Source organism: Temnothorax longispinosus, chromosome 10, assembly GCF_030848805.1.
Source record: "Temnothorax longispinosus isolate EJ_2023e chromosome 10, Tlon_JGU_v1, whole genome shotgun sequence".
In the NCBI taxonomy this organism is placed as follows: domain Eukaryota; kingdom Metazoa; phylum Arthropoda; class Insecta; order Hymenoptera; family Formicidae; genus Temnothorax; species Temnothorax longispinosus.
Window position 1 is genome coordinate 2,101,331 of NC_092367.1, and position 25,960 is coordinate 2,127,290.

The 25,960-nt window shown below is 34.3% G+C and overlaps 5 protein-coding genes and 1 long non-coding RNA gene across 15 annotated transcripts in view; 3 read left to right on the forward strand and 3 right to left on the reverse strand.

Annotated features, from left to right (window-relative positions):
- Zw10 (Zeste-white 10) overlaps nt 1–17,983 on the reverse strand; it is a 73,080-nt gene extending 55,097 nt beyond the window's left edge. The window contains exons 1-2 of one of the 2 annotated variants that reach the window (XM_071791571.1): nt 17,842–17,983; nt 17,153–17,420 (exon numbers count right to left, since the gene is read on the reverse strand). The gene's annotated coding sequence lies outside the window, so the exon portion shown is untranslated. Of the gene's footprint in view, nt 1–17,152; nt 17,421–17,827 lie in introns of both variants that reach the window. The other variant, XM_071791570.1, reaches the window with a different exon arrangement.
- LOC139820006 (solute carrier family 35 member G1) lies at nt 1,647–8,991 on the reverse strand. 6 transcript variants are annotated; one of them, XM_071789890.1, is made up of 5 exons: nt 8,784–8,990; nt 8,416–8,504; nt 7,746–7,916; nt 7,406–7,649; nt 1,647–7,123 (listed from the first exon to the last, which is right to left on the reverse strand). In XM_071789890.1, the coding sequence occupies exon 5, from the start codon at nt 7,119–7,121 to the stop codon at nt 6,075–6,077; it is 1,047 nt and encodes a 348-aa protein (XP_071645991.1). In that variant the 5' UTR covers nt 7,122–7,123; nt 7,406–7,649; nt 7,746–7,916; nt 8,416–8,504; nt 8,784–8,990; the 3' UTR covers nt 1,647–6,074. The 6 variants fall into 6 exon arrangements, with proteins under 6 accessions (XP_071645991.1, XP_071645988.1, XP_071645989.1 ...); XM_071789887.1 differs by having other exon boundaries at nt 7,211–7,649; XM_071789888.1 differs by having other exon boundaries at nt 7,211–7,649; nt 8,678–8,990.
- LOC139820008 (uncharacterized) lies at nt 9,028–11,126 on the forward strand. The gene is made up of 3 exons (XR_011733874.1): nt 9,028–9,121; nt 10,712–10,935; nt 10,985–11,126. It is a non-coding gene; the product is annotated as an uncharacterized lncRNA (long non-coding RNA).
- On the forward strand, nt 14,526–15,874 carry LOC139820538 (spectrin alpha chain-like). Its single transcript, XM_071790908.1, has 4 exons — nt 14,526–14,679; nt 14,841–15,314; nt 15,399–15,565; nt 15,674–15,874. The coding sequence occupies exons 2-4, from the start codon at nt 14,987–14,989 to the stop codon at nt 15,800–15,802; spliced, it is 624 nt and encodes a 207-aa protein (XP_071647009.1). The 5' UTR covers nt 14,526–14,679; nt 14,841–14,986; the 3' UTR covers nt 15,803–15,874.
- Nucleotides 17,984–18,112: 129 nt separating the features above from the next.
- On the forward strand, nt 18,113–20,195 carry LOC139820958 (post-GPI attachment to proteins factor 2). Its single transcript, XM_071791581.1, has 4 exons — nt 18,113–18,301; nt 18,626–18,872; nt 18,981–19,193; nt 19,281–20,195. Exons 1-4 carry the CDS (start codon nt 18,113–18,115, stop codon nt 19,406–19,408), a joined length of 777 nt encoding a protein of 258 aa, XP_071647682.1. The 3' UTR covers nt 19,409–20,195.
- L2hgdh (L-2-hydroxyglutarate dehydrogenase) lies at nt 19,794–24,255 on the reverse strand. 4 transcript variants are annotated; one of them, XM_071791576.1, is made up of 8 exons: nt 24,131–24,255; nt 22,535–22,660; nt 21,874–22,069; nt 21,352–21,564; nt 20,893–21,084; nt 20,539–20,810; nt 20,201–20,380; nt 19,794–20,141 (listed from the first exon to the last, which is right to left on the reverse strand). In XM_071791576.1, the coding sequence occupies exons 2-8, from the start codon at nt 22,615–22,617 to the stop codon at nt 19,946–19,948; spliced, it is 1,332 nt and encodes a 443-aa protein (XP_071647677.1). In that variant the 5' UTR covers nt 22,618–22,660; nt 24,131–24,255; the 3' UTR covers nt 19,794–19,945. The 4 variants fall into 4 exon arrangements, with proteins under 4 accessions (XP_071647677.1, XP_071647674.1, XP_071647675.1 ...); XM_071791573.1 differs by having other exon boundaries at nt 24,027–24,212; XM_071791574.1 differs by having other exon boundaries at nt 24,009–24,212.
- Nucleotides 24,256–25,960: the final 1,705 nt, after the last annotated feature.

A 25,960-nucleotide genomic window follows, 5' to 3' on the forward strand; every position in this document is an offset into this window, starting at 1 on the left:
GTCGACTTCTACCGAAACTGACTGGGCAGAGAAGTCGACTTTTTTAAGGACGAAAGTCGACTTGAAGTCGACTTGAAGTCGGCGAATGTCTCAAAAAACGCCGACTAAAAGTCGACTTCAAGTCGACTTTCGTTCTTAAAAAAGTCGACTTTCTGCCAAGTCAGTATCGGTAGAAGTCGACTTTTTGCTCTTAGGGTTGCGATCTGTAAAGCCGTTTCAAAATGAGACCTTTTGACTGTAATTGTCGGTAATTTGAACGGCTTTAGCATCCCCTTAAGGGGATCCTGCAGCCGTATGATTTACCGACATTATCGTTATTAGATGGATCTTTTAATTGGCTTTACAGAATTGCAAGTTTTTGGTCTAGAATTAAAGTCCGCACAAAAATCTAGGGTGGAAAACGCGATTTTATATCAAAAGCACCAAAAAATTAAAAATATTACTTATTGGGGCACATACACAGCTGTCACCTGACGACAATATTTGCTTAAAACAAAAATTCTACAGTTTATACGTACATAATGTTTATCATCCACCCTTGGAAAAACATGTAGGAATAATATCGTGTAAGTAGAAGTAAGATTCAATACGTACAAAAAAAGATCCATCTAATAATTATTTTAGTAATGCAAATACGGATGCAGGATGACAAGAAGAGCAGCAACAGTAATTGCCGGATCTTGCGTAAGATGGCGAGCAATCGAAAAAAGGACAGATGTCATTTCGTTAGACAAAGACAGATATAGGGAAAACAAAATTAGAAAGGTTGACATTATCGACATCGAGGAAGTTCGCCAGTCACTGCAGGATCCCCTTAAGGGGATGCTAAAGCCGTTTGTATTACCGACCAAATTCTATATCTGTCTTTGTATAGACAATGATGATAGACAAGGATAGACATGGTTATAGGTTATAATTTCTTCGAAGCTCTCATTTTTATTCCAGGCTTTCAATCTCAATTTCAAAGGTACGTTATTGTTTGTGCACGTCTTCTGAAGAGTGGGAACATTTTATTTCGTACATATTACTTATACAACTGTTTATATTAGAAAATGAGGTGACAGCATTTTTACATTTTTTTCAATTATCACTAATTTTTTATAATCCCACTCTTCATTAGTACCTATACTTTACTCCTGTAAAAGGATTTTGCGATCTATAAAGCCGTTTCAAAGAACGAGCTTCGACTGCAATTGTCGGTATTTAGCATCCCCTTAAAGGATCCCTAGAGGTGTGTATGCACGAGCGCCACGGTGGCGTTGCGCATGCTAGCGTAGGTAAACGCGAGAAATTCAAACACGGCCTATGCCCCTAGTCGACGTTTACAATATAAATATATATGTAAATGTAATTTTTATTATAATTTTCATAAAACTATTACGAATAGAATATTACTATATGGTAAGAAGGAAAACAAATTGTAAACAAATTTGTTATGTACAGTAATAATAAGTTTTATTCCTATTTTGTTCGTTAATTTTAATTCTTTACATACTAGAGCTAAAAATACTAGAGCGTTTGTAATAAATAAATATAATTTAACTATCGCCAGATAGACTATAGGCAAAATAATTTGAATTATAATTGGATTTGTATAATATACTAATATTAATATATACATTTGTTATACTATTTATTTAATGAAATTGTTTGTATGCAGGGTGATCATTTATAATGTTAATGACAAATATCTCATAAAATATGCATTCTATGAAAAAATGGTTGACAAAACTTGGTTGAAATCAAAGGGGACAAAATAGCACTATTCGCTTCATCACAGATGGCGCTACTATAAGTGAAACAAAAGTCAACTTTATTTTTTAAAATGAAAACCCCCATTTAATTTTTATTGTATTATTTTATGTCCCCTTTAATTTCAAACAAGTTTTGTCCAAACCATTTTTTTCATAGAATGCATATTTTATGTTTGTCATTAACGTTATAAATTATTTACCCTGAATAAATCCAAGAAAAAAAGAGAGAAATAATGTGACATTTCTTTTTCTGTCTCGTTATAAATATAAAATTCTCTAGCGAGTAAAATGGAATGGAGTAAATGGAAGTTTTTAATCGATCTTCTTGGGGTTACAATTCTCATCCATCACTATCCTTCTCCTCTCACTTAACCCTTTGGACGCAAATAATTTTTTATAAATTTAAGTTTTGAAAATAATCAGCGTCACTGTAATTCAGCGTGATTCAGATTTCTAGTTTAACTGATATTTCAATTTTTTCCAATTTTTTCATTCCCAGATAGCAATGTGTCTGGATTGTTGCTGGCATGTTGCCGACAACATAGTATGTGTTGCTATCAGAATTGTGGCAACTGAGTTCGCATTTGTGGGCAAGTTATGCCTTCACGATATAACAATTTTGTATAGCAACTTGCCAGCAATTTGTTGGTAACTTATGCTGCCATCTAAAATCGTCTGATTTAAAATTCGAGCTGTTGCTGTCATGTTGCTGTAATAATTCATATATAGGAACACACAATGCTGTCATATTGCTAGCAACGCGAAGTAAATTTGATGCTGTTCTCTTGCCGACAAATTGCTGATATATCCAATGTTGCCTGCGTGTTGCTTCAAATATTAAATTACTCAAAGTCAATTAAAGCAAATGTACGGAAAGTTGCCAGCATCATAAGCAATCACAGGTTTGCGCGATTTTGCTCAGACACGCTTTGCTATCGGGGTTTTTATTTCGGTTGTACAATTACTTTTAAAGACACGTCGGCGGCCGCTTGGGTAAACTGCACCCGTTGCACCCCAGCTTGAAACGGCCTTTATATAATATAAAGCAATGGAAAACAATGTGTGCGCATGTGCACGCACATACACTCTTATCATGCGCCTCCATATACGTACGCACACTCACTTTCACTTTTTCTCTCGCATACATCCACATGTGCAAGTTTACGTATCTAAAGAAAGAAAGTAAAGAACAATAGAAAAACCTGATTAAATAAGATATTCCAAATCTACCGTATCATCTGTTAATGATAGATTGCAGAGATTATTTGGACTATAATGTCAAAATATCAAGTTAAACAGAAAGTTTAAAAACTGTTATACATAGTTTTTAAACTTTACTTTATATACTATAATTGAAGTTGGTCAATTGGGTTTGCCAAAAACTCAGGCATAAATAGCAACATCAAATATAGCAACATTTTATAATAATAAAGATACTCTTAAATATCGACATGATTTGATATTAATTAGAATTATATGAAAAAAATATATTAGTCTTATATAATTTAAGTAATATAAAAGCTTTGACAGTATAATCTACACGATATTTTAATGTAAATATTTATGCTACTATTAAAAATAAGAGTACAATTGCAAAATTATAAAATAGAACTATTATATTTATGTTCCTTTTTCTCATCGCTGGGTTAACATATTCGAATTTTTTTTTTTTTTTTTTTTTTTTTTTTTCATTTAATTGACTATATTTTCATGAATATTTTTTTCTAAATAAGCTTTTCCTGAATTTTAATTACAATTTAAAAAAATTAATTTTTTATTATTTTAATGAAATTATTCATATCTTTTAATAAAATTAAAATTTTTTTAAACTACATTAAATCATGATTTATATTTTTAAAGAAATTTAACAAATTATAAAAATCAGTACTTTTCAAAAAAGATACATAAATGCAAAAATTATTCTTATAAAACAGCATTATAAACATTTGCTATTTAATGTTATAATCTCATATTACTTGCAAAAATTTTTTTCTCTTTAGGCCAATATTTCGAATCAAAGCTTCCAGTAGTAAACGCTACCAGGTGACAAATTTAGTAAAAATCTAAAACAAATTTTTTTAATTGTTTTTTGACCATTTGCTTCTAACCATTTAAATTGCGAGAGGACTACTAGGAACAAATTTTTTACATATAATAATATATAAAATATGTCCATGTATATTTTTTGCTCTTGTATAATCTCTGTTTGTATTATATATAAAAATAATAAGAATTAAAAAATAATTAAAAAAATAATTTTTACATTGTTTTCACAAAAAACTAAAGTTCAATGAAATGAGAAAAACTACCTAATATAATCATATATAAATGTAATTGTATATAAAATATGATTATATATGATTACATATAGAATATTGTATAATTTAATAGCAATTTTATTTTTTCAAAAAACAATACAAAAATTAATTTTTTAATTATTTTTCAATTTTATTTGTTATTTTTCTATATACGAACAGAAATTATACAAGAAAAAAAATATATACTTTGAATAAACTTTATATATATAATATATACAAGGTGATTGAGAAAGAATCTGCAATATTCCGGAGGGTAGTATAGATGATTCTAAGCAAAAAGAGTCATATAAACATGGGTTCTATTCCTAACTATTACTAAGATATTCTGGTTATAACATGAAAAGAGCACAATGTATATGGAGGGATAGAAATAAATCCATATGTATTATGTCCTTTTCACGTTATAACCAGAATATCTCGGTAACTGTTAGGAATAGGACCCATGTTCATATGACTCTTTTTGCTTAGAATCATCAATACTATCACCACCTGGAATATTGCAGATTCCTCCTCAATCACCCTATATATAAAATTATACAATATAGAAAATTTTTTTACTGTACATTCAACTTCTTTTTTTAAACGTTCAGACATATTTAAAAATAATTATATATAATTCAAAATATGTAAGAAATAATCAGTTTAAAAAAAAACAATTAATATTTTAATCGTTTTCAAATACATTCTCCTCAACGTTATCAGCAAGCACAACAGAGTTATTACATAAATCAAATCTACGGCTAGTTCGCACTTTTTCGCCAATCTTGCCTACAGCTATCCCAATTTTTCTCATTTTATATAGCACCTTGACTACTCGTAGAGAAATAAAAACACTCGAGCTCAGGAACAGTATTATCTATAAATAGATATAGGGTTTTGGCAAGTGTTGTTCCATGTACAAGTTTGTTGTTTATTATTATATATATATTGTGTTATATTATATATATATATATATCGAACTGTCTCTATATATTATATATATATATATATATATATATATACAATATATATATTTATATATATTGTGTACCTATCTATATATGTACAGGATGACAAGAAAATACCCGGAATTTTTTTAAAATTATGAAGCAGCTATAAATCGGTACAGAAATTAAACATGTACACTTTAAATATAACATAAAACTTTATTAGAACATTAACAAAATTAAACAAAAAATTTTAATAAGTGTTCAAAATTGCTTCCTTGCTTTCAAAGTGACTTCAAAAATGTATTAAAACCAAAGGAAATAATTTTGAACATTTATCGTAATTTTCTTTGTTTAATTTTTGTTATTAATATTCTAAGAAAGTTTTATGTTCTGTTTAAAGTGTAAATGTTTAATTTCTATACTGATTTCTACCTGCTTCATGTATTTAAAAAATTCTGAGAATTTCTTGTCATCCTATATACATATATAGATACGTATAATATATATAATAATAACTCTATAAACAGTAAACAGTGCACAGGGCAACACACGCCAAAATTCCAATTAAGCTATAAATCAAATACGATTTATAGCTAATATTCTGAACTTGAGCGTCTCTGCAAGCAGCATAGATGCTACGAGAAGTAGGGATGGCAGTAAGCAATATCGGCCAAAAAGTACAAACTACCAACTATAAACTTGACATAAAGAAACAACATTGACAATGTTGAAAGATATTTTGATCAGACACAAAATTATATTAATATTTAAAAATTAATTAATATCTTAAAGTATCTTTATTGCAATATTTGAATGCATAAGATCTTGCCAATCCAATTTGCTAAATTCAAATGCTTATTTTGTATCAAACTTTTCATCTTCAAGTAATCACTAAAATCAACCATTAGCAGGTGAACTGATATATCTAAAATACCTTGTACATATAAACTCACAAATTTTAAAATAAACATTTAAATTGTTATTATTCATAACAATATTTTCTATATACGATTGCTTTTTGGGCATTCTCTTTTGCAGTCTACTTTTTTGTCTCTAAATAAAAAAATCATTATTTATATGACTAAGATTCCAAAAGACTTTTTAATATTTGATGTTTCCGGTAATGAAAGAGCCCATTTTCTTAATCCTGTTAATAAAACTGAGCTAGTGACTAATATAGCCCCGCCTACAGAATAACAATTTGGTATTTCATTAAAAAATAATACCTGCCAAAAGAACGCAAAGACAATATCTGTGGATCTTGCTATGGCCACTGGACCAGCTTGTTCAATTTGAAGAGCTAAGGTTAACAAAATTTGGCCTGCAAAACTAAACAGTGCGAGTGCAACAACCAAAAGTCTATCTGTACCACAATGTGGCATACATAATGCGCCAATTACCCATGATATAAGCGTAGTTTGAATCAAGGCAAATAAACCAAAGTTTGTCATTATAACAGAAAAATGAAGACCTTTTAATGCACGTAGTAAAACATATGCATTTGCACCAAATAAAGTAGCTGAAAAAGCAGCCATAGCACTCCATAAATCTGCATGCTCTGGCTTAATATGACCATCCGAGAGAGATTCTATGGTGTTACCAAAAATTAACGGAGGTCGTGTTATCAATATCACACCAATCAGTGTCAAACATACAATTACAACGTTGAACAGCCCACAGGGTTCTTTCAAAAATATCCGTGCAAATATTGCTACAAAAACAGGAACAGAAAATACAATAACTGAGGCATCAGCCAACGGCATATGTCTAAACGCGTAGAAACTAAACATAAGTCCTGTTGTACCAATAAAACTCCTTAGAATAAGTATTAATCTACGTCCCTTTGGAAAAGGATGTTCACCTTTATAAATCACAATTGGTATAGCTGGTAACAATACCCCTAAAAATCTAAAGACTGCCATTTCTGTTGGATTTACTTCTACCAAGCTCTTAACAATCACACTACATAATGAGAAGAACAGAGATGAGAGTGTCGCTAAAATTAGACCCATATAAGGACAAGATTTACATAATAGAATAGAAAACTTTTTTTTATGATTTGTTGTGTTATTCTCCACATCGGCGTCTACTAAATGTTGCAATTCCACATGCTCTGACATATCTGCAAGAAAAATAACGTTTATAAAGATAAGTACACTTGCATTTGTAAATATGTGATATATATTAGAAGATAAAAACAGCATTTTACCATAGAACACAATTTTAATATAATAAAATATTCTTGTACAAATCTGTAAAAATATTACCGCAACAATAACTAAAGTTATAAAGTAGGAGATAAAACAAAGATTTTGAAACAATAAAATATCTTCGTACATAAATCTAATTCTACTAAATAATTATATTAGAGTAATAATATAATATAGAATAATATCTTTTATACTCGAGACAAAGTTTCCCAGATAGCAACGTGTCTACATTGTTGCTGGCATGTTGCCGACAACGTAGTATGTATTGCTATCAGAATTGTGGCAACTGAATCCGCATTTGTCGGCAAGTTGATGCTTTCACGATATAACAATTTTGTATACCAACTTGCCAGCAACTTGTTGGCAACTTATGCTGCGGTCTAAAATCGTTACCCATTTAATAACTGATTCAAAATTCGAACTGTTGCTGTCATGTTGCTGTAATAATTCATAGGATCACACAATGCTATCATATTGCTACGCGAAGTAAATTTGATGCTGCTCTCTTGTCGATAAATTGCTGGCAATACATACACCAATGTTGCCTGCGTGTTGCTTCAAATATTAAATTACTCGAAATCATTGAAGCAAATATACGGCAAGTGGCCAGCATCATAAGCAATCACAGGTTTGCGCGATTTTGCTCAGACACGCTTGGCTATCTGGGTTATTATTAGTAGTACATAGGAATCCAAAGGTAATGATCTATATGAAAAATAAATAAAAATTGTAGATTAGAATGTTTATCTGAAACTTTGTCTTTAAAATGTTAAATTTAAATAAAAATTAATATTATTTTACTGATATAGTATCAAATAATAGAATTATCATACTTTGTAGTTAAAATTATAAAGTACAAAAGGTACTAAAGTTTTACGATTATCAAATATTTTTGTATAAATTTAATCTTATTAATGCAATATTAATAAAAATAATAATGCAAAATTGTAATGTTTATATAAAGAATTTGAATAATTATATTTAGTTATACATTGTACTAAAAGAAGAAAAAGAGAGAGAAAGAAAAAAAACGAATCTATAAGTCTCTTGTTAAATTATCTGTTATTTGAAATAGAATAATAATATACAATAATTAGTATAAGATAGAAGAAAAAACAGAAGTTGTTCTATAATTATAAATTTATTTAGTCAATTTGAATTCTGTATTAATTAATCACATGTAGAGAACTTTGTTGGCACTTACCTATTAATGTTTGCGTTTCATCACATATACGTCATATGTAAACAATATCATGAGATTATGTGACAAGTAATATAGCCACAAAAGAGAGCCTAGATAGAAAACCAAAAATAAGCAATCAGAATTTGTTTTCTAATGATCTGTGTCATTAAATACATGCCTTATATTTAATTGTTATATTTTATTTTAATCACATTATCAACTATATGCTAATGACAAAAGTTATTTCACATTTATATCTCACAAATAATATAATTTTACTTACAAACGCCTCCTTTGTATTTACTTATATTTATATTCTCTAAATTACTATCTTGTACGCTAATACAAAATAACAGTAATAATTCTTTACTAATAACAAAATATTTTACCATTTGAGAGATTTGTTCATTTTAATTGTATTTTCTTTCATTTGCTGTCCTTAAATAAGATAAATCTATATCCACTTTGAATGGAAAAAGAGAGGAGAAGAAACAACAAAGTGTAAAATATATGCAATTAAAACGAGCAGATCTAATTTTCAGTAAAGCTCGTATCAAACTATATATTTGTGTCTGTTTTCTATTGCTGCACTGGCTACACTAGTTCGAGAAGTGATACGTGATACCAGAGAGAAACCTGAGAGCGGCCACCGGGATCATTCCGTTCCAGCGGACGTATACTGACGCGCCACCTGAGAAAGTGGACGTCAACTACGTTGTTACGCTCGGTAACGATTAGAGAGAATTCGGGTAACGATACATGGGTTCGTGCCCGTGCTATGGTTCGGGTCCGAACTACTCAGATGGAGGGGATATGCTAGTCGCGCAAGCCGCTCCTCTGACGCTCGGCACTCGGCAAGCTTCGAACGGGGAGAGAGGGACAGACATACGATCTGCTGTCTCCTTCTCTCTTGAGCTGTGACATTGTCGGCGTTGCCGCTTAGCACGCTCCGGCTATACCACGCATTTCGGGTATCGCCTCTCGTGTCTCGCCGAGTACCGAGTCTCGAGTCGGCAAATTGACGACTCGCTATGTTACATTTACGTTTATATTTATGAATTTTAATTTTTATATTTATAAATATTTCTTATTATTTTTCTTTAATATTTTTTATTATTTTTGTACATACGAATAGAGATTTATAAAAAAGAAAAAACATAGTATAGACATATTCGACATATTTTATATGATATTTTATATATTATATATATATATATATATATATATATATATATATATATATATATATATTTATATATAAAAAAGTAAAAGATCTGCTCGATGAAAGCAAAAGCTAAATAGAGAAAAAACCGGCTAAATATCGAGCAAAAGTTAGATGTTAAAAGAAAATTGTGATTAAAGCAATTCGTGTATTTTAAATTTGCTGTAAGCTTACGTTTCAACCGTACTTAATCTTCTTCAAAGCGTTTACAAATATTAAGAAATAACATAAACCGTTGTCACATTTACAGCGTTGGAATAAATATTATAATAGCAAAGGTCAAAGTTGATACAATATTTTGTCGAGCTTAAACTTATCTTAGTCAAGAGTTATAAAAAAGAAACCTAATATGAGATTATTGTTTCGAAGATTATTGTCCAAAGATAGTGCATCTTAATTGCGGACTTGCACAAGTGCTCTCTAACGAGAACGATGGTGGAACGAATCACCAGCAACAGATTCTCACAACTGTAGCGCTATTTTATTATAGGACCTCTTCGAAACAATAATCTCATATTAGGATCCTTTTTTATAACTCTTAACTGAGATAAGTTTAAGCTCGACAAAAATATTGTATCAACTTTGACCCTCGCTATTATAATGTTTATTCCAACACTGTAAATGTGACAACGGTTTATGTTATTTCTTATTTGTAAACACTTTAAAGAAGACCAAGTACGGTCAAAACATAAGCTTACAGCAATTTAAAATACACGAATTGCTTTAATCACAATTTTCTTTTAACACCTCACTATTGCTCGATATTTGGCTATATTTAAATATGTTTTTACATAAATATTTATGGGCCCTTCTACCTTCGCCTGTCACACGCTGTGTTCCACATAATTCAGGAAGGATTTATGAAGGCAATTTATCAATAAATAAACTGACACACACATATATATATATATACAAGTAATCTGTTTTTTATTTCTGATAAAAATGAATGAAATGAAGAATTTGAACTTGCAACAGGCTTATGCAATCAAGATTCAGTGGAGCATTTATTTTCGAAACTTCGGCAACGCGGAGGATTTAATCCTAATCCAACCGCAAGAATGGTCCGACTATCATTTAGATATGTACTTTCCACAGGTTACATTCAGACGAGCGATAAAGGCAACGTGCAATGTCCTGAAAGTGAGGCCCTTATTAATAAACCGAATCAGGTTATTAAGATAATTGAAAATTGTATGAGTGACAGTAACGTTCCTGCTGTTGATGATGATGATGTTAATGATGTTGATGATATCGACATAACGGAATTAGTTGACAAACATGCGGACATGTTCGAAGAATTTGATGTGGACATGGACAATGTAAGTAAACTCAGTAATTATGACGAAAATGCAATAACATATTTTGCAGGGTACGTGGCACGACGATGTATTAAAAAAAATGATTGTCATAACTGTCGTCAAACAATGTTGAAAACGCCAATGGAAAACGCGACGTCAAATGAAAAATATATCGAATATCGTGAATATCCCAATGCAGACGAGGATGCTCCAGCAGTTACGAAATTAGTTCGACCAATAAATCTCTTTATAGATGTCATCAAAACGCAGTTGAGAAGCTTCAATCGTACGTGGCAACATCATTGGGCATCTACACATGTTCTTGAGAATATTGTGGATGAGGGTATGTATGCAACGATCAAAACGCATGTTGGTTGGTTTAACAAAAATGAAAAGTGTTACAATCACCGCATGCAAGCATTGAAATTTTTAATGACTGTTAAAATATATGCCCGTACACGATATAACAATCGTGCTGCAAAGGCAGTCAAAGCATTTAATAGAAAAGTAAAAAACCTGTCAAATAAGTAAAACTTTGTCAAAAAGATTAAAGTATAGCGTAACGATCATGTAACTTTGTACCTAGAGCGAAAATGTGAAAAGTGAAAATTTTCACCATTGAATTTAATGGTGAAAATTTTTTCTTTTCACATTTTCACCCTAGGGATAAAGTCATATGATCGCTACCCTGTACAGTAAAGAAAATAAGTAACATAGAACGTAAAATTTATATTGTAATTTACATAAAAATACGAAAGCATTTCCTTCATTATTTTTATATTATTAGTACCTTATAAATCAATCACTAATAAATTTAGAGCCAAATTTTATTTTACTACAATTACTATCTGTCAGTAATGAGAAAAAGAAATGCATTTCCCAATATCATGGAAGATCGCAATCACAGTTGAAATTATTGCATAAATGTCATAGACTAGCAAATCTATCACGAAAAGAAAGAAAAAGTAATGAGAGCATGTCATGAAATTGGGAAATCATATTAAATTTCTTACTATCAACGATATCTTAAGATAGGAATGTTATAAAGATTTTAAGGAAATGCATTCATGTTTATTTTATTACTCGTTGGCAGACGATATTCAACATAGTTAAAGGGAAAGATATAAACGAATATCGTACAATATCATACACAAAAGTATAACAGTAATTTTTAATAAATCACAAAAAAGACGTCAATAAAAACTGAACAGAAAAGAGAGACGTCAATAAACTTCAAAGAAATCTACATGTAGATTTCCCCGTGATAAGATTTGCTAGTCTTTCATTTATGCAATTTTTTCAACTGTGATTGCGATCTTTGCGTCATGCTTAATAATGCCAAATAATGAGAAATAAATTTTTCTTTGTAAAACTGTTACAACTTCTACGTTACGTTCTATGTTACATATAATAATAAATACTGATGAAATTACTAAATAACTTACTTTCAGACTAAATAAGAAAGAGGCAACATGAATTAGAACACAAAGAATTATAATCTGAAAGTAGTCATATTTTAAAGTGACGTAGTAAAGAATTTCACTTATTATTACATGTGTGATATATTTTGTTATAATGAAAAAATAATATCTTTATGCAGAGCAGTTTTTTTCAACTTTTAAAATAAATAAAAAAGATAATGCATATCATCACAAATAAAACTAGTACCTGGTTTCGCGAATAAAACCTATATACCTTAGTTTATTCGTTTTTTGTTTGTGTCACATGTATAAATGTAAATAATAATGTATACATAGTTATTGATGTAGCCAGGTATTGGTATTCTTTATTTATAACCTAATGTATCCATATTCCTATCATAATATTTTATCCTTATCGACATACATTAAATTAGTATAAATCTTTTCTCAATATGTGGATCAAATGTGATACATTAATATTTTAAACGGGGGTGTTTCACATGTGATACATTTTCAGTGTGGAGATCTCAGTAAGATAATTATGATATATTAATTATAATGTTTATTTATAAAATATTAGTTTTTGTTAACAATATAATTTATGTTTAAAAAGAAGTAAGAGAAGAAAATAAAAAACTAATTAGACTAAATAAAAGTTGATACTGCGTGTCTTCAAGTAATAAACGATAATTTTATAACTGTACGAATCACGCACGAATGAAGAAAGCTGTCTCACTCGTTGCAAAAAACTCACGCAAGAAGGTAAGTACAATTGGGTTCTCAAGTAAAATTTTTTTATTAAGCGGTATCCATAATTAATGTAGAGAATCTAAGCCGATTTTTAGTACTTTTTGAATTTAAAAAAAAAACCTAAATTTGAGAAAGTTATAGCTTTCTAAAGTTTCTTTGATGACGGCAACTTCAAAAGATTTCGCAACAACATTATGACGTCACGCACATTTTCGTGTACTATATTTTCTTCAATTTTGAAGATATTGCAAAAATTCAAAAAGTTTACAAAGAAAGTATGCCATGATCTATCAGAATATACTGTTGGGTAAAAGTCGGTTAAAGACCGAATTGCTTTATTCTTACATACTTAAATATATTTAAAATATACTACTTTTCTGTAGTCCGATAAAATACTTTTTTTTATTATGTAAACTCCTTCATTGTAAAAATGTGTCATTAAACCGTGTAGAAGGTTGAATGCGATTTCCCAAATAACGCGCGCATAACATAATTATTTAATATTTTTTTAATTCATTGTAATATATTATTGAAAACTAGTTAGTGCATAAGAAAAATGCTACAACCGGATTATAATACTACTTGGTATGGGTTGTTTACGTGTATATTATTGTTTATGTATTACAAACGGTCTAGCACCATCGTTGTTCAGCATGGAGCGGCCAGTAAATCATCACAAACGGATAGGCTCTGTTACAGCAAATTTAAAATACACGAATTGCTTTAATCACAATTATCTTTTAACACCTAACTTTTGCTTGATATTTAGCCGGTTTTTTCTCTATTTAGCTTTTGCTTTCATCGAGCAGATTTTTTACTTTTTTATATATATATATATATATATATAATATATAAAATATCATATAAAATATGACGAATATGTCTATACTATGTTTTTTTTCTTTTTTATAATCTCTATTCGTATGTACAAAAATAATAAAAAATATTAAAGAAAAATAATAAGAAATATTTATAAATATAAAAATTAAAATTCATAAATATAAACGTAAATGTAACATAGCATCGTCAATTTGCCGACTCGAGACCACGGTCGTATACACAGGTCTGGAAACCAAGTCAAATTTCAGTGGTGGGGGGTAGTCCGCTTAGAGTTGTAAATTTTATGTCTCTGACCGCCACTACGCGTCGCTTTTGGTTATGGTACCTGGTTAAAATGAAGCGCGTGAATAACCTAACCTAACCTGCTCGCTCCTCGCTCCTGCTAGTAAAGCCTGGTAAAGCCAGGGCCATCGTTGATCGTCGATGAAGCGCGGAAAGCTCCACTCCTCGTCGGTTCTGTTGTTCGGCGGATCGTGCGTGTTTAATATCATTAATACCACGTGCGATTGTGTGATACTGTGCGATATAATGACTAAATCGTGCGCGGTGCCAATGTGCAAATCGCGAATTATTCAGCAAAGAAATGTTCGTTGTTTAAAGTGCCGTCAAATATTGAACAATGTAAAAAATGGATTGCTGCGATTCCGGGCATTGTTGATCTGAAGCCGTCGCAATTCGTTTGCGAGAAGCATTCGAAGAACATCACATCCTCAAGAAATGGGTGAAATACGATAATGATCGGATTATCGCCGAAGTAAGTTTAATGATAATTACATTTTTTCTATGTTTTAATTATATTATAATTATATATACAAATTTGACTTGCGTGACTATTTACATAAGTAAATATTTTGATTCGTTCTTGCTGGGTTAACTTTCAAATGATTTTGTTACTTCATTGCATGTTTATTGAAGGCTCCTTACATGCGCACTCGACTCCATCCGTTGGCTGTTCCTTCAAAATTTGACTGTCAGAGAAAGGTAGAAAATATCGCCACTGCTAGGGATTGTTCAATTGCATCAGTGCAGAGCATAATTATTTCTCTTTGGACGAGCCCTCGATGAATACAACGGTCGACGAATCTTGCAATGAGAAAAAGCCTTCTTTCGTACAATTACACAGAACACAGTACCGTAGATTGGCACAACAATGGGATCAGTTAGGAATGTGCATGCAACACAATTTAGAACAGCAGATTCAAGCGCGAAACCAGTCCGGTGTATCTGAAGACGCACTAAAGGAATTCTCCATGATGTTCAAGCACTTTGACAAGGACAAGAGTGGCCGTCTGAATCATCAAGAATTTAAATCGTGCCTGAGAGCTTTGGGCTATGACTTTCCTATGATGGAAGAAGGACAGCCCGATCCGGAATTCGAGAACATATTAGGTTTTGTTGATTTTAATTCTTGTGTTATTTCCGGTTACATTATTTCGAACCATCTATTTTTTAACACGATATTATTATTCGCAGACATCGTGGATCCTAATAGAGACAGCTATGTATCGCTGCAAGAATACATGGCGTTTATGATCAGCAAGGAAACGGAGAACGTGCAGAGCTCGGAGGAAATAGAGAACGCTTTCCGAGCAATCACTGCAGCAGATCGGCCGTACGTCACAAAGGAGGAATTATATGCTGTAAGTATTGCAAATACTATTGAATATTCAGAAATATAAGTTACAATGTTCCTACAATCACGAAGAATGCAATTTATATTCGTTAATCGTTTTTTTTTTCTTTTTCAGAACCTCACAAAGGAGATGGCCGATTATTGCGTTGCCCGTATGAAACCTTATGTAGATCCCAAGTCGGAACGACCGATAACAGCTGCGTTGGATTATATAGAATTTACGCGTACTCTTTTCCAGAATTAATTATGAATTCACATACATATGCATATTATATTATTTTTCCAAGTTTATTAAACTATAATTGCATAAAGAGCACAGAGCGCTGCTATGTTTATCTTTAAAAACTATGGTTGATTGATATACCTATTAATCACTAGAGTTATCTAGAGCATTTACAGAAATTGAGATTTTCTTTCTAAACTGGTTGATAGAGAATATATATAAAGAATATATTTGTGTTGTGTATGTTAGAATGCTTTTTCCTAACGTATATATTCTTATATGCTTTTGATATATCGCATTATTTAATCTTCAAATCCTAAACTTTAAAATATAAAATTCTATTTTAACTAGTTCTTTGAAACTCTTTCACGTTGTTCTTCGAAATAAATGCATTTAATATATTATATTAAATTTTATTCAATAAATATATAAAAACATATATGGCGTATTTTTTAATTCTTGCGTATGAGATTGCGTAAATTTTTTATAGGTAATTACAATATTTTTTCTTTATCTTATTTAGTAAGCATATATGGAAAATAATATGAAATAAATATTGCATAAATCACGTTGCATTTTATTGAGCAACTGAATTTACAACCATTTGAGACTTCTCTTGAATTATTTGTTCAGCACGGTACACTTTCCGGATGTTAAAAAGTCTCTAGCCATTTTGAACAAAGTATAGTAATGTATAATTCATTATAATGTAAATGCGGAGGTACAAAAATAATAGGCGCGACCCCACAGACGTACGCGCTAATGGAAGACGAAAATAAAGCTCGTCTTAATCGTTGGTTAAAATCGGTTCTCAAAGTGGACACTTCTGCTCTAATGGCCGATGCGCAGGGCGCTTGCGCTATGCGAACCAGGACCATAACACGCAGCGCAGCCCTTGTGGCCACAAGCCAAATAAATTCTCACACGCTAAGCGAACCATCCCCACCACCTTCGTTTCCAGACCTGTGTATACGACCGTGCTCGAGACTCGGTACTCGGCGAGACACGAGAGGCGATACCCGAAATGCGTGGTATAGCCGGAGCGTGCTAAGCGGCAACGCCGACAATGTCACAGCTCAAGAGAAAAGGAGACAGCAGATCGTATGTCTGTCCCTCTCTCCCCGTTCGAAGCTTGCCGAGTGCCGAGCGTCAGAGGAGCGCGAGCGGCTTGCGCGACTAGCATATCCCCTCCATCTGAGTAGTTCGGACACGAACCATAGCACGGGCACGAACCCATGTATCGTTACCCGAGTTCTCTCTAGATTACCGAGCGTAACGCCGTAGTTGACGTCCACTTTCTCAGAGGGCAGATTAGGACAGGCGTCCCCCGAAACGGGGATGGCCGCTCTCAGGTTTCTCTCTGATTATAACCTCAACTGGTCGTGCGTCGTGCCAGCTCCTGCGGGAAATCTCCTGCGATCGTAGTCGCCAATTTCTAATCTTCTCGATTTTGTTCAGCGAAAATCAACTCGAGAAAATCAAAGCGTTTGACATGTACGACGGTACTGGACAGCAACCATATATTTTTAAGCAAATCTGCCAGTTATTACGCTTCGCAAATATATGACGCGACAAGTCGACTTGTTTCATCCGCGTGCCGCGTATTTGCCGCGGTAAAGCAAATGAAACACATCCAAGTCTGAAATGAAATAAAGGGAGGTGTATATAAAAAATTAACGGCAAACTTTTATGTCATTTGTGCAAGCGTCACGATTTTCGTGTCTTTTAACGCCTGAAAATGAGATGGGAATATAATTGAGAATTACGGAGGGAAGGAAGAAAGATGAGAAAGTGCAAAAGGTACAGCAACGAAGAACGAATTCCCAGACAACACAATGTCCAAAATCGGAATATTAGAGGTTTTTTTAAACATCATATCATAAAATGTCTTAAAAATGTCTTTAAGATGTCTGTCTGGGTTGGCTAATGATAACAAATGACATCATTCCTCATTCCCTGAACCTGAACCCTGAACTCAAACTTTTAGATGGCGCAAAGTGCGAATTAATTAGCCTAGAAGAGTTCGACGGTTCTCCGATCGATTACCTAGTGGACCTAACCTCAACCTGGTGCCGCTACGATGTTGGTCCGCTTGCCGGCGGACCGCAGTCTCGCGAGTTCGCGTCGATCGTCGATCGTTCCCCGCGGCCGGGAGGCGAGTCGCGCGGCCGCGTCGTCGTCGCGTCCAGGAAAATCCGGAAGAAACCCAGCCGGAGGCTCGCACGCACCGGCACCGGCCGAGATTTTCAATTGGCGCATTAACCTCGTCCCGATGTCACGCACGTTATGACGTAGACGGTAGGGGATACCGCAATCGGGAAGTCTACTACCATGAGCAGGCTTAGATTAGGGTCAGAGTACATCCCGCTGACGGAGGGCGACATGTCGAAGGTCCGCCTCGTCGTGCCGTTCTCCCGAGTGGCGTGGTTCACCGTGTTCCTGCCCTTCCTGGCGTTCGTCTTTTGCGTCGCCTGGTCGGTCCTCTACAACTTCGAGCACTCCACCTCCACTCATTGCCAGGTATGTACGATTGTTTAATCGGCCGCGCAGCGAGATAACCACGGCTGTTTTAATGTTCTTCCTAATGGAAATCGAAGCTAGAGTATCTTACGTAACTCTCGGAACGAGCGGCGGCACTTATGATAAGTTTCTAGAGGAGTGGTCTTTTAAAAAGATTCAATTACGTGATTCAGCACGTTTTTCGAAATAAACGTTTCTTACGTATAAGTGAAAAGTTGTTACAAAGCTTAGACAACTTTGTAAATTATAAAGTATAACTTTTATAAAGTTTTGTATAAATTCATGGAAAATATAACTTTGTTCTTTTTTTCATGCAATTTCTAGGTATACAATTTTTTACCATCTATCTCGGCGGCCATAGGTCACTATAGGCCTCAGAGAGATGTCTGGAAGACTGCTATAGCACTGCAAGCGATAGTGAGAACCTTGGTGTTTACGCTGTATTATCGTTACTACAAGGAACATGTTTACAAATGGGCACAATATCTAAGTAATATCGCGCTCGTTATGTACGCCATTGAAAATACTTCTCTGGTGACACTGAGCTTTTGGACTTCCGACGAGAATTACGGTATGCAAACGCATGCGTCTGAGAATTTGCATAAATATACGTATGAATATTTAGGCGTAGCGCGTGATACGGTATGATTAATGTGCTTATGTCTTGCTTTTCTTACAGCATTCCATAAGATGTCTTTCATAACTTTTTTGATGACGTCGTTTATACACATGTTCTTAGCGTATTATATTATGAAGAGCTGCGTGAATATTGCAAAAGGCTTGAACGATACTTCCTTGAAGTGGAAACGGAGATCAATGATGTTAAATGTGTTATCTATACTAATAGCGTGTTACTTCTTTTATAGGCATAATAAATACTGCGAACCTTTAGGTAAGATATTAATCGACATTCTTATTATTATACGTAGCTGGCTTTTTTAGTTTACGTTATCTTAGGGAACCGAACATATAATTTCAGTGTATTCAATGTTCGCCTTGAGCGAATACGGAGTTGTGCTCTCAAACATGGGATATCATCTAACCGCCGCATTGGATTTTGCTACTACGCACCTTATGCTATCAGGAAACAGACTAAGAATTATCTAAAAATTTTTTAATCACTTTTACATAAGCATATGTGATAATTGTTACATATATTTCAACTTTATTGTATATTACTGTACATATTATTCGTGTCTGAAATCTTTGTGTATTATATCCGAGTATTGGAAAATAATTTATTAGATAGTTTATACAAAAATATAATTTGTAGCTTTTAGGAAGCATGAACGCATTACACAGATATTAATGCCAGATATATTTATCAATATTTGTAGCAGAGCACATTTTTTTAAGGCACTTTAATTAATGCTAAAAAGTGAGAAGAGCATAGAATTTTGTATATAATCTTTTTTGCTATTATCTTATCACAAGTTGTTTCTTAAATATTTACTGCTATAACGACTAAAACATTAATGTATAAAAAAAAAGGTATAATATACAGATATATATTTTTCGAGATAATTGCTTAATACAAAATTATATGACATGTAGAAAGTCTCTTTGGGAATCTTCTTTTTAAATGCTTGTTCTGTTTCGCATTTCACATTTGTGCGATTAGACGATTATGTACATCAACATACATTAAAATTTGAAGTCGCGGTCGAGTTTGTCGGCGATAAATTTCGCTATCGCCATAGAACTAGTTGCAGCTGGCGATGGCGCGTTCCGGCAGTGTAATACTCTGCTTCCGATCGTACCAGTGCCTCCGTCGAAAACAAAATCGTCGACCAGCTTGCCGTCTTTGTCCAGTGCCTGTGCTCTTACGCCCGCCGGTCCTCTGTTAACGATTACGAAAGAGAATTTTATGAAAATAAACACAGCGTAAAATATACTGACCTTTTCACATCTCTGTATGTAACTTCGGGAATAAATTTCTGAAGGTCCTTCACAGCCAACGGATAGAAGATTGATTTTATCATCTCCATGCAACCTGGTACGAAGTATCGGAAGCATAGTTTGTATAAACCAGGGAATTTTGCCATCTCTATGCAGTCTCTTACGTTTATATCAAACCAACTGGAAGAGAATCGATTTTAACGTCGTAAAATCTGTGTCTTCTAAATATTTTCGTGACTATATAAATAATAGACATGTATCTAGATCTCTTGCGATACTTGCAAATGTTATTCAATCGTGTAGGTTTAAGTAAATAATATTTTTGCAATAATCAATACCTATAGCCTTCTCTAGCGAACGCGAGAACAGCGTTAGGACCCAACCAGATATCGCCGTTCACTCTCGGCGTGAAGTGCACGCCCAGGAATGGGAATCGGGGATCGGGCACCGGATACACATTGGTCGTGCAGAGATGCCGTTTGTTGTCGTTTAACAGAAGGTACTCGCCGCGAAACGGTACTATTCGCGGACTTAAATCGCAGCCCGTCATCACCGCCAGTCGATCTGAATGCAGACCAGCGCACGTCAGCACGTATTTCGTTGGTATGCACTTCAAGAAGAAAAAAGCCAAAATATTAGATAATCAACGCGACAGTACGTAATAAGATACGGTTTATGTGGGAAGATCATACTTTGCTTTTCGATTGAACGGATATGGGAGCTAGTTGACTCTTCCCTTTCGATTCCGCCATCTCCGTGAATCCGTTTACTTCGAAATTGAGAAAAATTTCGCCTCCCATCTTTTGAAAATCTTCGGCAAAAGATTTACACACAACCGCCCAATCGACTATACCAGTCCACGGTGACCATATAGCCTTTTCTCCCTAAAAATAAGATAATTCAATTATTAGCTTTTAATTGTCGCACTTTTTATACACAGCTATAGATTCTTCATGTAACGTATTAAAAATAAAATTAAAATATAAAAGACGATAGCACATAAATTAAATTTTTATTTAAAAAGATATTTATTAATATATATCCGATAGAAAGAATTTACGTGATTAAAACTTGGTTTAGTAAATTTTTAACACATTAATATCGCGAATTTTTCTATGCAATTCAACACGATTATTCTTTTCTGTTTATACCTTGCATTTGGGTTCGTATTTCGAAATGCAGTCTTTCTCAACAATCTGTAAATCGGGCACTTTGTTTTTTGTTCCTCTATCGAAGAGATCGTCTATCCTCTTGACTTGAGTCGGATTCTGGGCGACAATCAGCTTGCCGACCTTCTTATGAGGTATGTTATTCTTGCAAAAGTACTCGTACGATAGCTTCAGGCCTTCTACACAAAGTTTCGCCTGCAAACAAGTCTCGCTGTCAGATCACGGACGTTTTAACACTCTAATCGTGCAATGTTAAATGAAAACCAATCCTGAAAATATTGCGAGGATAATTAATTTCTTATGCAAGTTAATATAAAACAATGTTTTTGTTATTTTTGGACCGAAGACTGAATGTATTGTTTCTCGCATCGAAAGGACCGATCGGTTTATATCCCGTGGCGAATGAAAATCATCATTAACCGTCTTCACTTCTTACTATTAATCTTATCACAGGTCTTATCAAAATAACTGCGCGAAGAAGTTAACACGTTCATTTCAGTTTACCTTCATGCTTCCAGGGGTGTAATAAATGCCGGCGTGCACCACGCCACTGTTGTGGCCTGTTTGATGCCTAGCCAGAGCGTTCTCCTTCTCCACAATGGCCATTTTCATGTTCGGATGCCGCATGATCATCTCGCGAGCGGTCGCGCAGCCGACGATTCCACCACCCACGATCACCAGGTCGTACGTGGTGCATGTGCTGAAAAATTTCGTTCACCTGAATCGTACGCACGATCGCATCGCTTGCGGATAGCGATAGAAATAATAAACGGAAATAAGAGATTGAAGAAGAGACACTTTCTCGGCGAACGTTATGGGAAATTTCACAGGACACGGGGAATTCCCACAACGAGAAATTCTCGCGCGCGACAGGGATGCGTAATCCGCACGTGTGCAGACGTACACGGCCGTCAAACTTCGTCCGCGTTGAGTAACAGCTGCAGCTTCGCGAAGTACGTGAGATGTTTATTAATCCGCGGCTAAAGAGCTTATTATCAGGCGTTCGCCTACGCCGCAGGTTTGGACAAGAACTTAACAGTTCTGCGTTGGATTAAATGGTGGCTGGTTATTAAATGCTGTCATCGCGCGGCACTTTAAGGGACGATGGTTTACGTTATTCGGAAGATTTCACGGTGTAATTCTTATAATACAAAAAGATCGATACCTTGCCGTGGACCGATAACGAGATAAATAATTCAGCTGCGGCGCAACCCTCTTGGTCAGCGACGTTATCACGTTCGTTCTCATCACGTCGAATTCGTCGTCACCTCAGATTAGGACCGCGCGCTTTCTACACAGAAGCATCATTATATAGAGATTAAGCAATTGGTTGTCCCCACATCGACATAAAGTCAGATTAATCGCGTATTTAAAATGTGGGTGTCACATTTCAATCTCGACGATTAACGTCCAATTTCACAATCTTGCTCTCTCTCTTTCTCTCTTCCGTTTTTTCTCCACGACGATTTGTCGGCGACGCGATAATCCAATTCTCGATAAATCGAAATTCTCGCATGATCCGCAAAAGGATTAATTACAGAATTGCATAGTCATACTTTATAAAGAAGGGATTACAAAGTTAATTACGTGTTTAAGTGACTTTTCTTTAGTTCCATAAGAATACACTCAAAGAAGCGCTCGATTTAAAGAGATTTTCAAAATTATTCTCTCTTTTCTATTTTCTTAACTACTTCGTTCATTCATACGTCGATCAAAATTGATGCACGATTATTGCATGCTTTACGATGTATATGCATTGTATCCAATGTTGTATTTTATACAAATGCAACACAGAAGATAGAAGGGAGACGGAATAATTTAAAAATTCTGCATACATTGTAAAGCAATAATCGTGCGCCATAAAGTTTTAATTTTGGAGCGAGTTTATTATCTCAAAATAATGTAGGTACTCCGAGAGAGGGATTCGATGTAAAGAAAGATTCTCGAATGATTTCTCCCCCACTCCATCTCTCTTCATAAACTACTTTATTCATTAACACGTGGATCATAGGCGAGCCGGTACAGCGTGATACAAATGCGACATGCATCGTGCGGTAACAATCGTGCACTATTTTACTATAAAATATAAAAATTATAGTTTTGGAGCGAGTTTATTATCCTAAAGTGATCCAAGAGGCACTCGATGTAAAGAAAAATTCTCGAATTACTTCTCCCTCCCATCCCTCTTCATAAACTACTTTAAATTGATGGATTCATTCACTCATTCACATGTGGAGTGACGTGGACCAGACGAGTCGGTATAATATAGCGCGATACAAATGCGACATGCATTGTGCGGCAATAATTGTGCACTAAAAAATTTAATTTTGGAGCAAGTTTCTTATCCCAAGGTGATAGCTAGGCTCCAAGAAGCACTCGATGTAAAGAAAGGGTGTCGAATTATGCCTTCCCCGTTTTCACACACCATATATTTTATTCCACACGTGGATCACGTGACTCGATTGCGTAACACAAATGCAACAGTACAGAGTCTATATTTGTATAATGAGCACAGCTAATAATTTACAGATTTACGCGCTTGCACGCACCGTCAAAGTCAGAGTCTAAAACTCAGGGAAGGCACGTTATCAGCGTTATCACGAACGTATCGAGAGAGAGAGAGAGGCCTGAATAATCACAGTGTGTGTCTGAATTACAGGAGAACGTTCAGGACACTGGACTTCAGGTCATGCCGCGGTGTTATTTTTGGAGCACAAAGCAAAATTATCACGAGGGCCATCGTCGAGGTGTTATCACGTACTCCGCGGACGACACGAACGCGAAATCGCGTGATTCGCGCACCTCGTGACGCGTCTCCGTCACGTGTCGTCAGCAGCTGCTGTGAGCGCGGTACGATATTTTTCGCTGCGGTAAAACATATCGCAGTGACGGCGACAGACCGGGACTCCGGGCGAACGATCGATCAATAATTAATCGGCAATTAGTAATCACGAAACGAGAGTTCACTGCCCGTCCTCATCGGGGAGTCGCCGTCCCGATTTATTAAATCATAAAAGTACAATCATTTCCCGATTAATGATTGACCCTTTTAATCATGATCGATGATTATTTTAGCTCTCGTCGCTTTCATTATTCACAAAGCTGGTGATCACCGATTACTGAATAATTATTAATTATCGTTTTATGCACTCCTTCCCTGTCTTTTTCGATATCTCTTTTTCTTTCTGATATTTTATTTCTATTATACTTAGGTATAAACACGAATATTCAGGGATATTTTGGGGAACGAGAAAACATATTTCATATTTATCGAATTAATTTTCTTTTATAAATTATTTTCTCGAGACGAAGAGAGCTTAGATTGAGTTATTAATTTGAGGTAGACGAGCCTGAGCTCACGAGAGAGCCACGCTCGATTTTTAGGACCGACGATAAAGTCGGCGTTCGGCAAGTGGTGCCCTCTACGCGGCGACTTGGAGCAACGTTTCGGCCGACGGAATTTTCAAATACGTGTAATCTTTCCGTCGATTCGCGCCGCGTTCGCGTGAAGTGCACATTTATCCGCATGAATAACGCGCGTTTGTTACTTCTCTCGTACTTCTCTCGTACGTTCGTTGTGTAGCGCGGATGTGTAGTTAAGGATAAACGGCCAAGTCGGAGCTGGAGGGTATGTAAGTCTCTCGCAATTTCTCTCTGCGCGTTCTTCTAAGGCGCCGTTTCTCTTAGCCGTATAACCTCCCTCACCTCTAGTAGTAGTCTTTTCCCTCTCGAACTAGATTACGCGCGCGTGTTTCTCCCGTTTTGCATGTGGAAGAGATAAAAAATATGCGGCTGAAAGGAACAGTTCTCCGGTAGAACAAAAAGTCATAATGAAATCAAAACGATGGTAAAAAGACCAAAAATCGTCATTTTGATTTTATTGTGACTCGCCGTTCTACCTGGGTTCCGACAACGAATAGCCGTGCAACCGCACGAAATACCACAAAATCGATCATTCTAATTATAATAATATTACACCGAGATAAATTTTATTTTAGTTGTACCATCAAGACGTATACAAAAATGCATTCTAGTCATACCAGAATTTTTTATTATTGTGATTGAATTTCTGATTTCGATATTCTGATTTTGATTTTGATATTTTACAACTAGAATATTTGATAGACTTAATTATAAGTATCTGATTCGTACCTTTTTCTGGTTAAATCTATCATCAGATTTATAGTTTATACAATTAAACTTTTTTTCCCGTGTACATTAAAATAGTGTCAAATTATCGGCACTCAATTTGAGTCACTTTATATTTTATTTCTGTAGGTTGCCACTGCTCCCATTCAATATATGTCGTTAACTTTAACTAAAACAATGTTAATTTAACTAAACCAATGGAGTTAAAATAATATACTGTTTTGTATTAAAATAACAAATTTCGATACGTATATGATAGTTAAAAATAACAAAATGTTATTTAATTCGAGATATTGGTTAAAATTTCATCCTTTAATACTTAAGTGTTAAATGAAGTTATTCTTGCCGCGATAAGATATAAATAAGCAACCGTAGATTCTCGAAGACATAAATTGGCCCGTAGCTTTCAGATTGGTCTCTTCGCGGTAAATAAAGATATATA

Bases quoted from the DNA above. Each gene is read 5' to 3' on its own strand.
- L2hgdh (XM_071791576.1), bottom strand. From the start codon at position 22,617: ATGAGAACGAACGTGATAACGTCGCTGACCAAGAGGGTTGCGCCGCAG. The intron at 22,070-22,534 runs GTATCGATCTTT...GAAATTTTTCAG, and splicing joins CGTTATCGGTCCACGGCAAG to CACATGCACCACGTACGACC. The intron at 21,565-21,873 runs GTAAACTGAAAT...ACTTGTTTGCAG, and splicing joins ACACCCCTGGAAGCATGAAG to GCGAAACTTTGTGTAGAAGG.
- LOC139820538 (XM_071790908.1), top strand. From the start codon at position 14,987: ATGAATACAACGGTCGACGAATCTTGCAATGAGAAAAAGCCTTCTTTC. The intron at 15,315-15,398 runs GTTTTGTTGATT...TATTATTCGCAG, and splicing joins GGAATTCGAGAACATATTAG to ACATCGTGGATCCTAATAGA. The intron at 15,566-15,673 runs GTAAGTATTGCA...TTTCTTTTTCAG, and splicing joins CAAAGGAGGAATTATATGCT to AACCTCACAAAGGAGATGGC.
- LOC139820958 (XM_071791581.1), top strand. From the start codon at position 18,113: ATGAGCAGGCTTAGATTAGGGTCAGAGTACATCCCGCTGACGGAGGGC. The intron at 18,302-18,625 runs GTATGTACGATT...TGCAATTTCTAG, and splicing joins CCACCTCCACTCATTGCCAG to GTATACAATTTTTTACCATC. The intron at 19,194-19,280 runs GTAAGATATTAA...ATATAATTTCAG, and splicing joins TAAATACTGCGAACCTTTAG to TGTATTCAATGTTCGCCTTG.
- LOC139820006 (XM_071789887.1), bottom strand. From the start codon at position 7,340: ATGTACGAAGATATTTTATTGTTTCAAAATCTTTGTTTTATCTCCTAC. The intron at 7,124-7,210 runs GTAAAATGCTGT...TTTTTCTTGCAG, and splicing joins TATTAAAATTGTGTTCTATG to ATATGTCAGAGCATGTGGAA.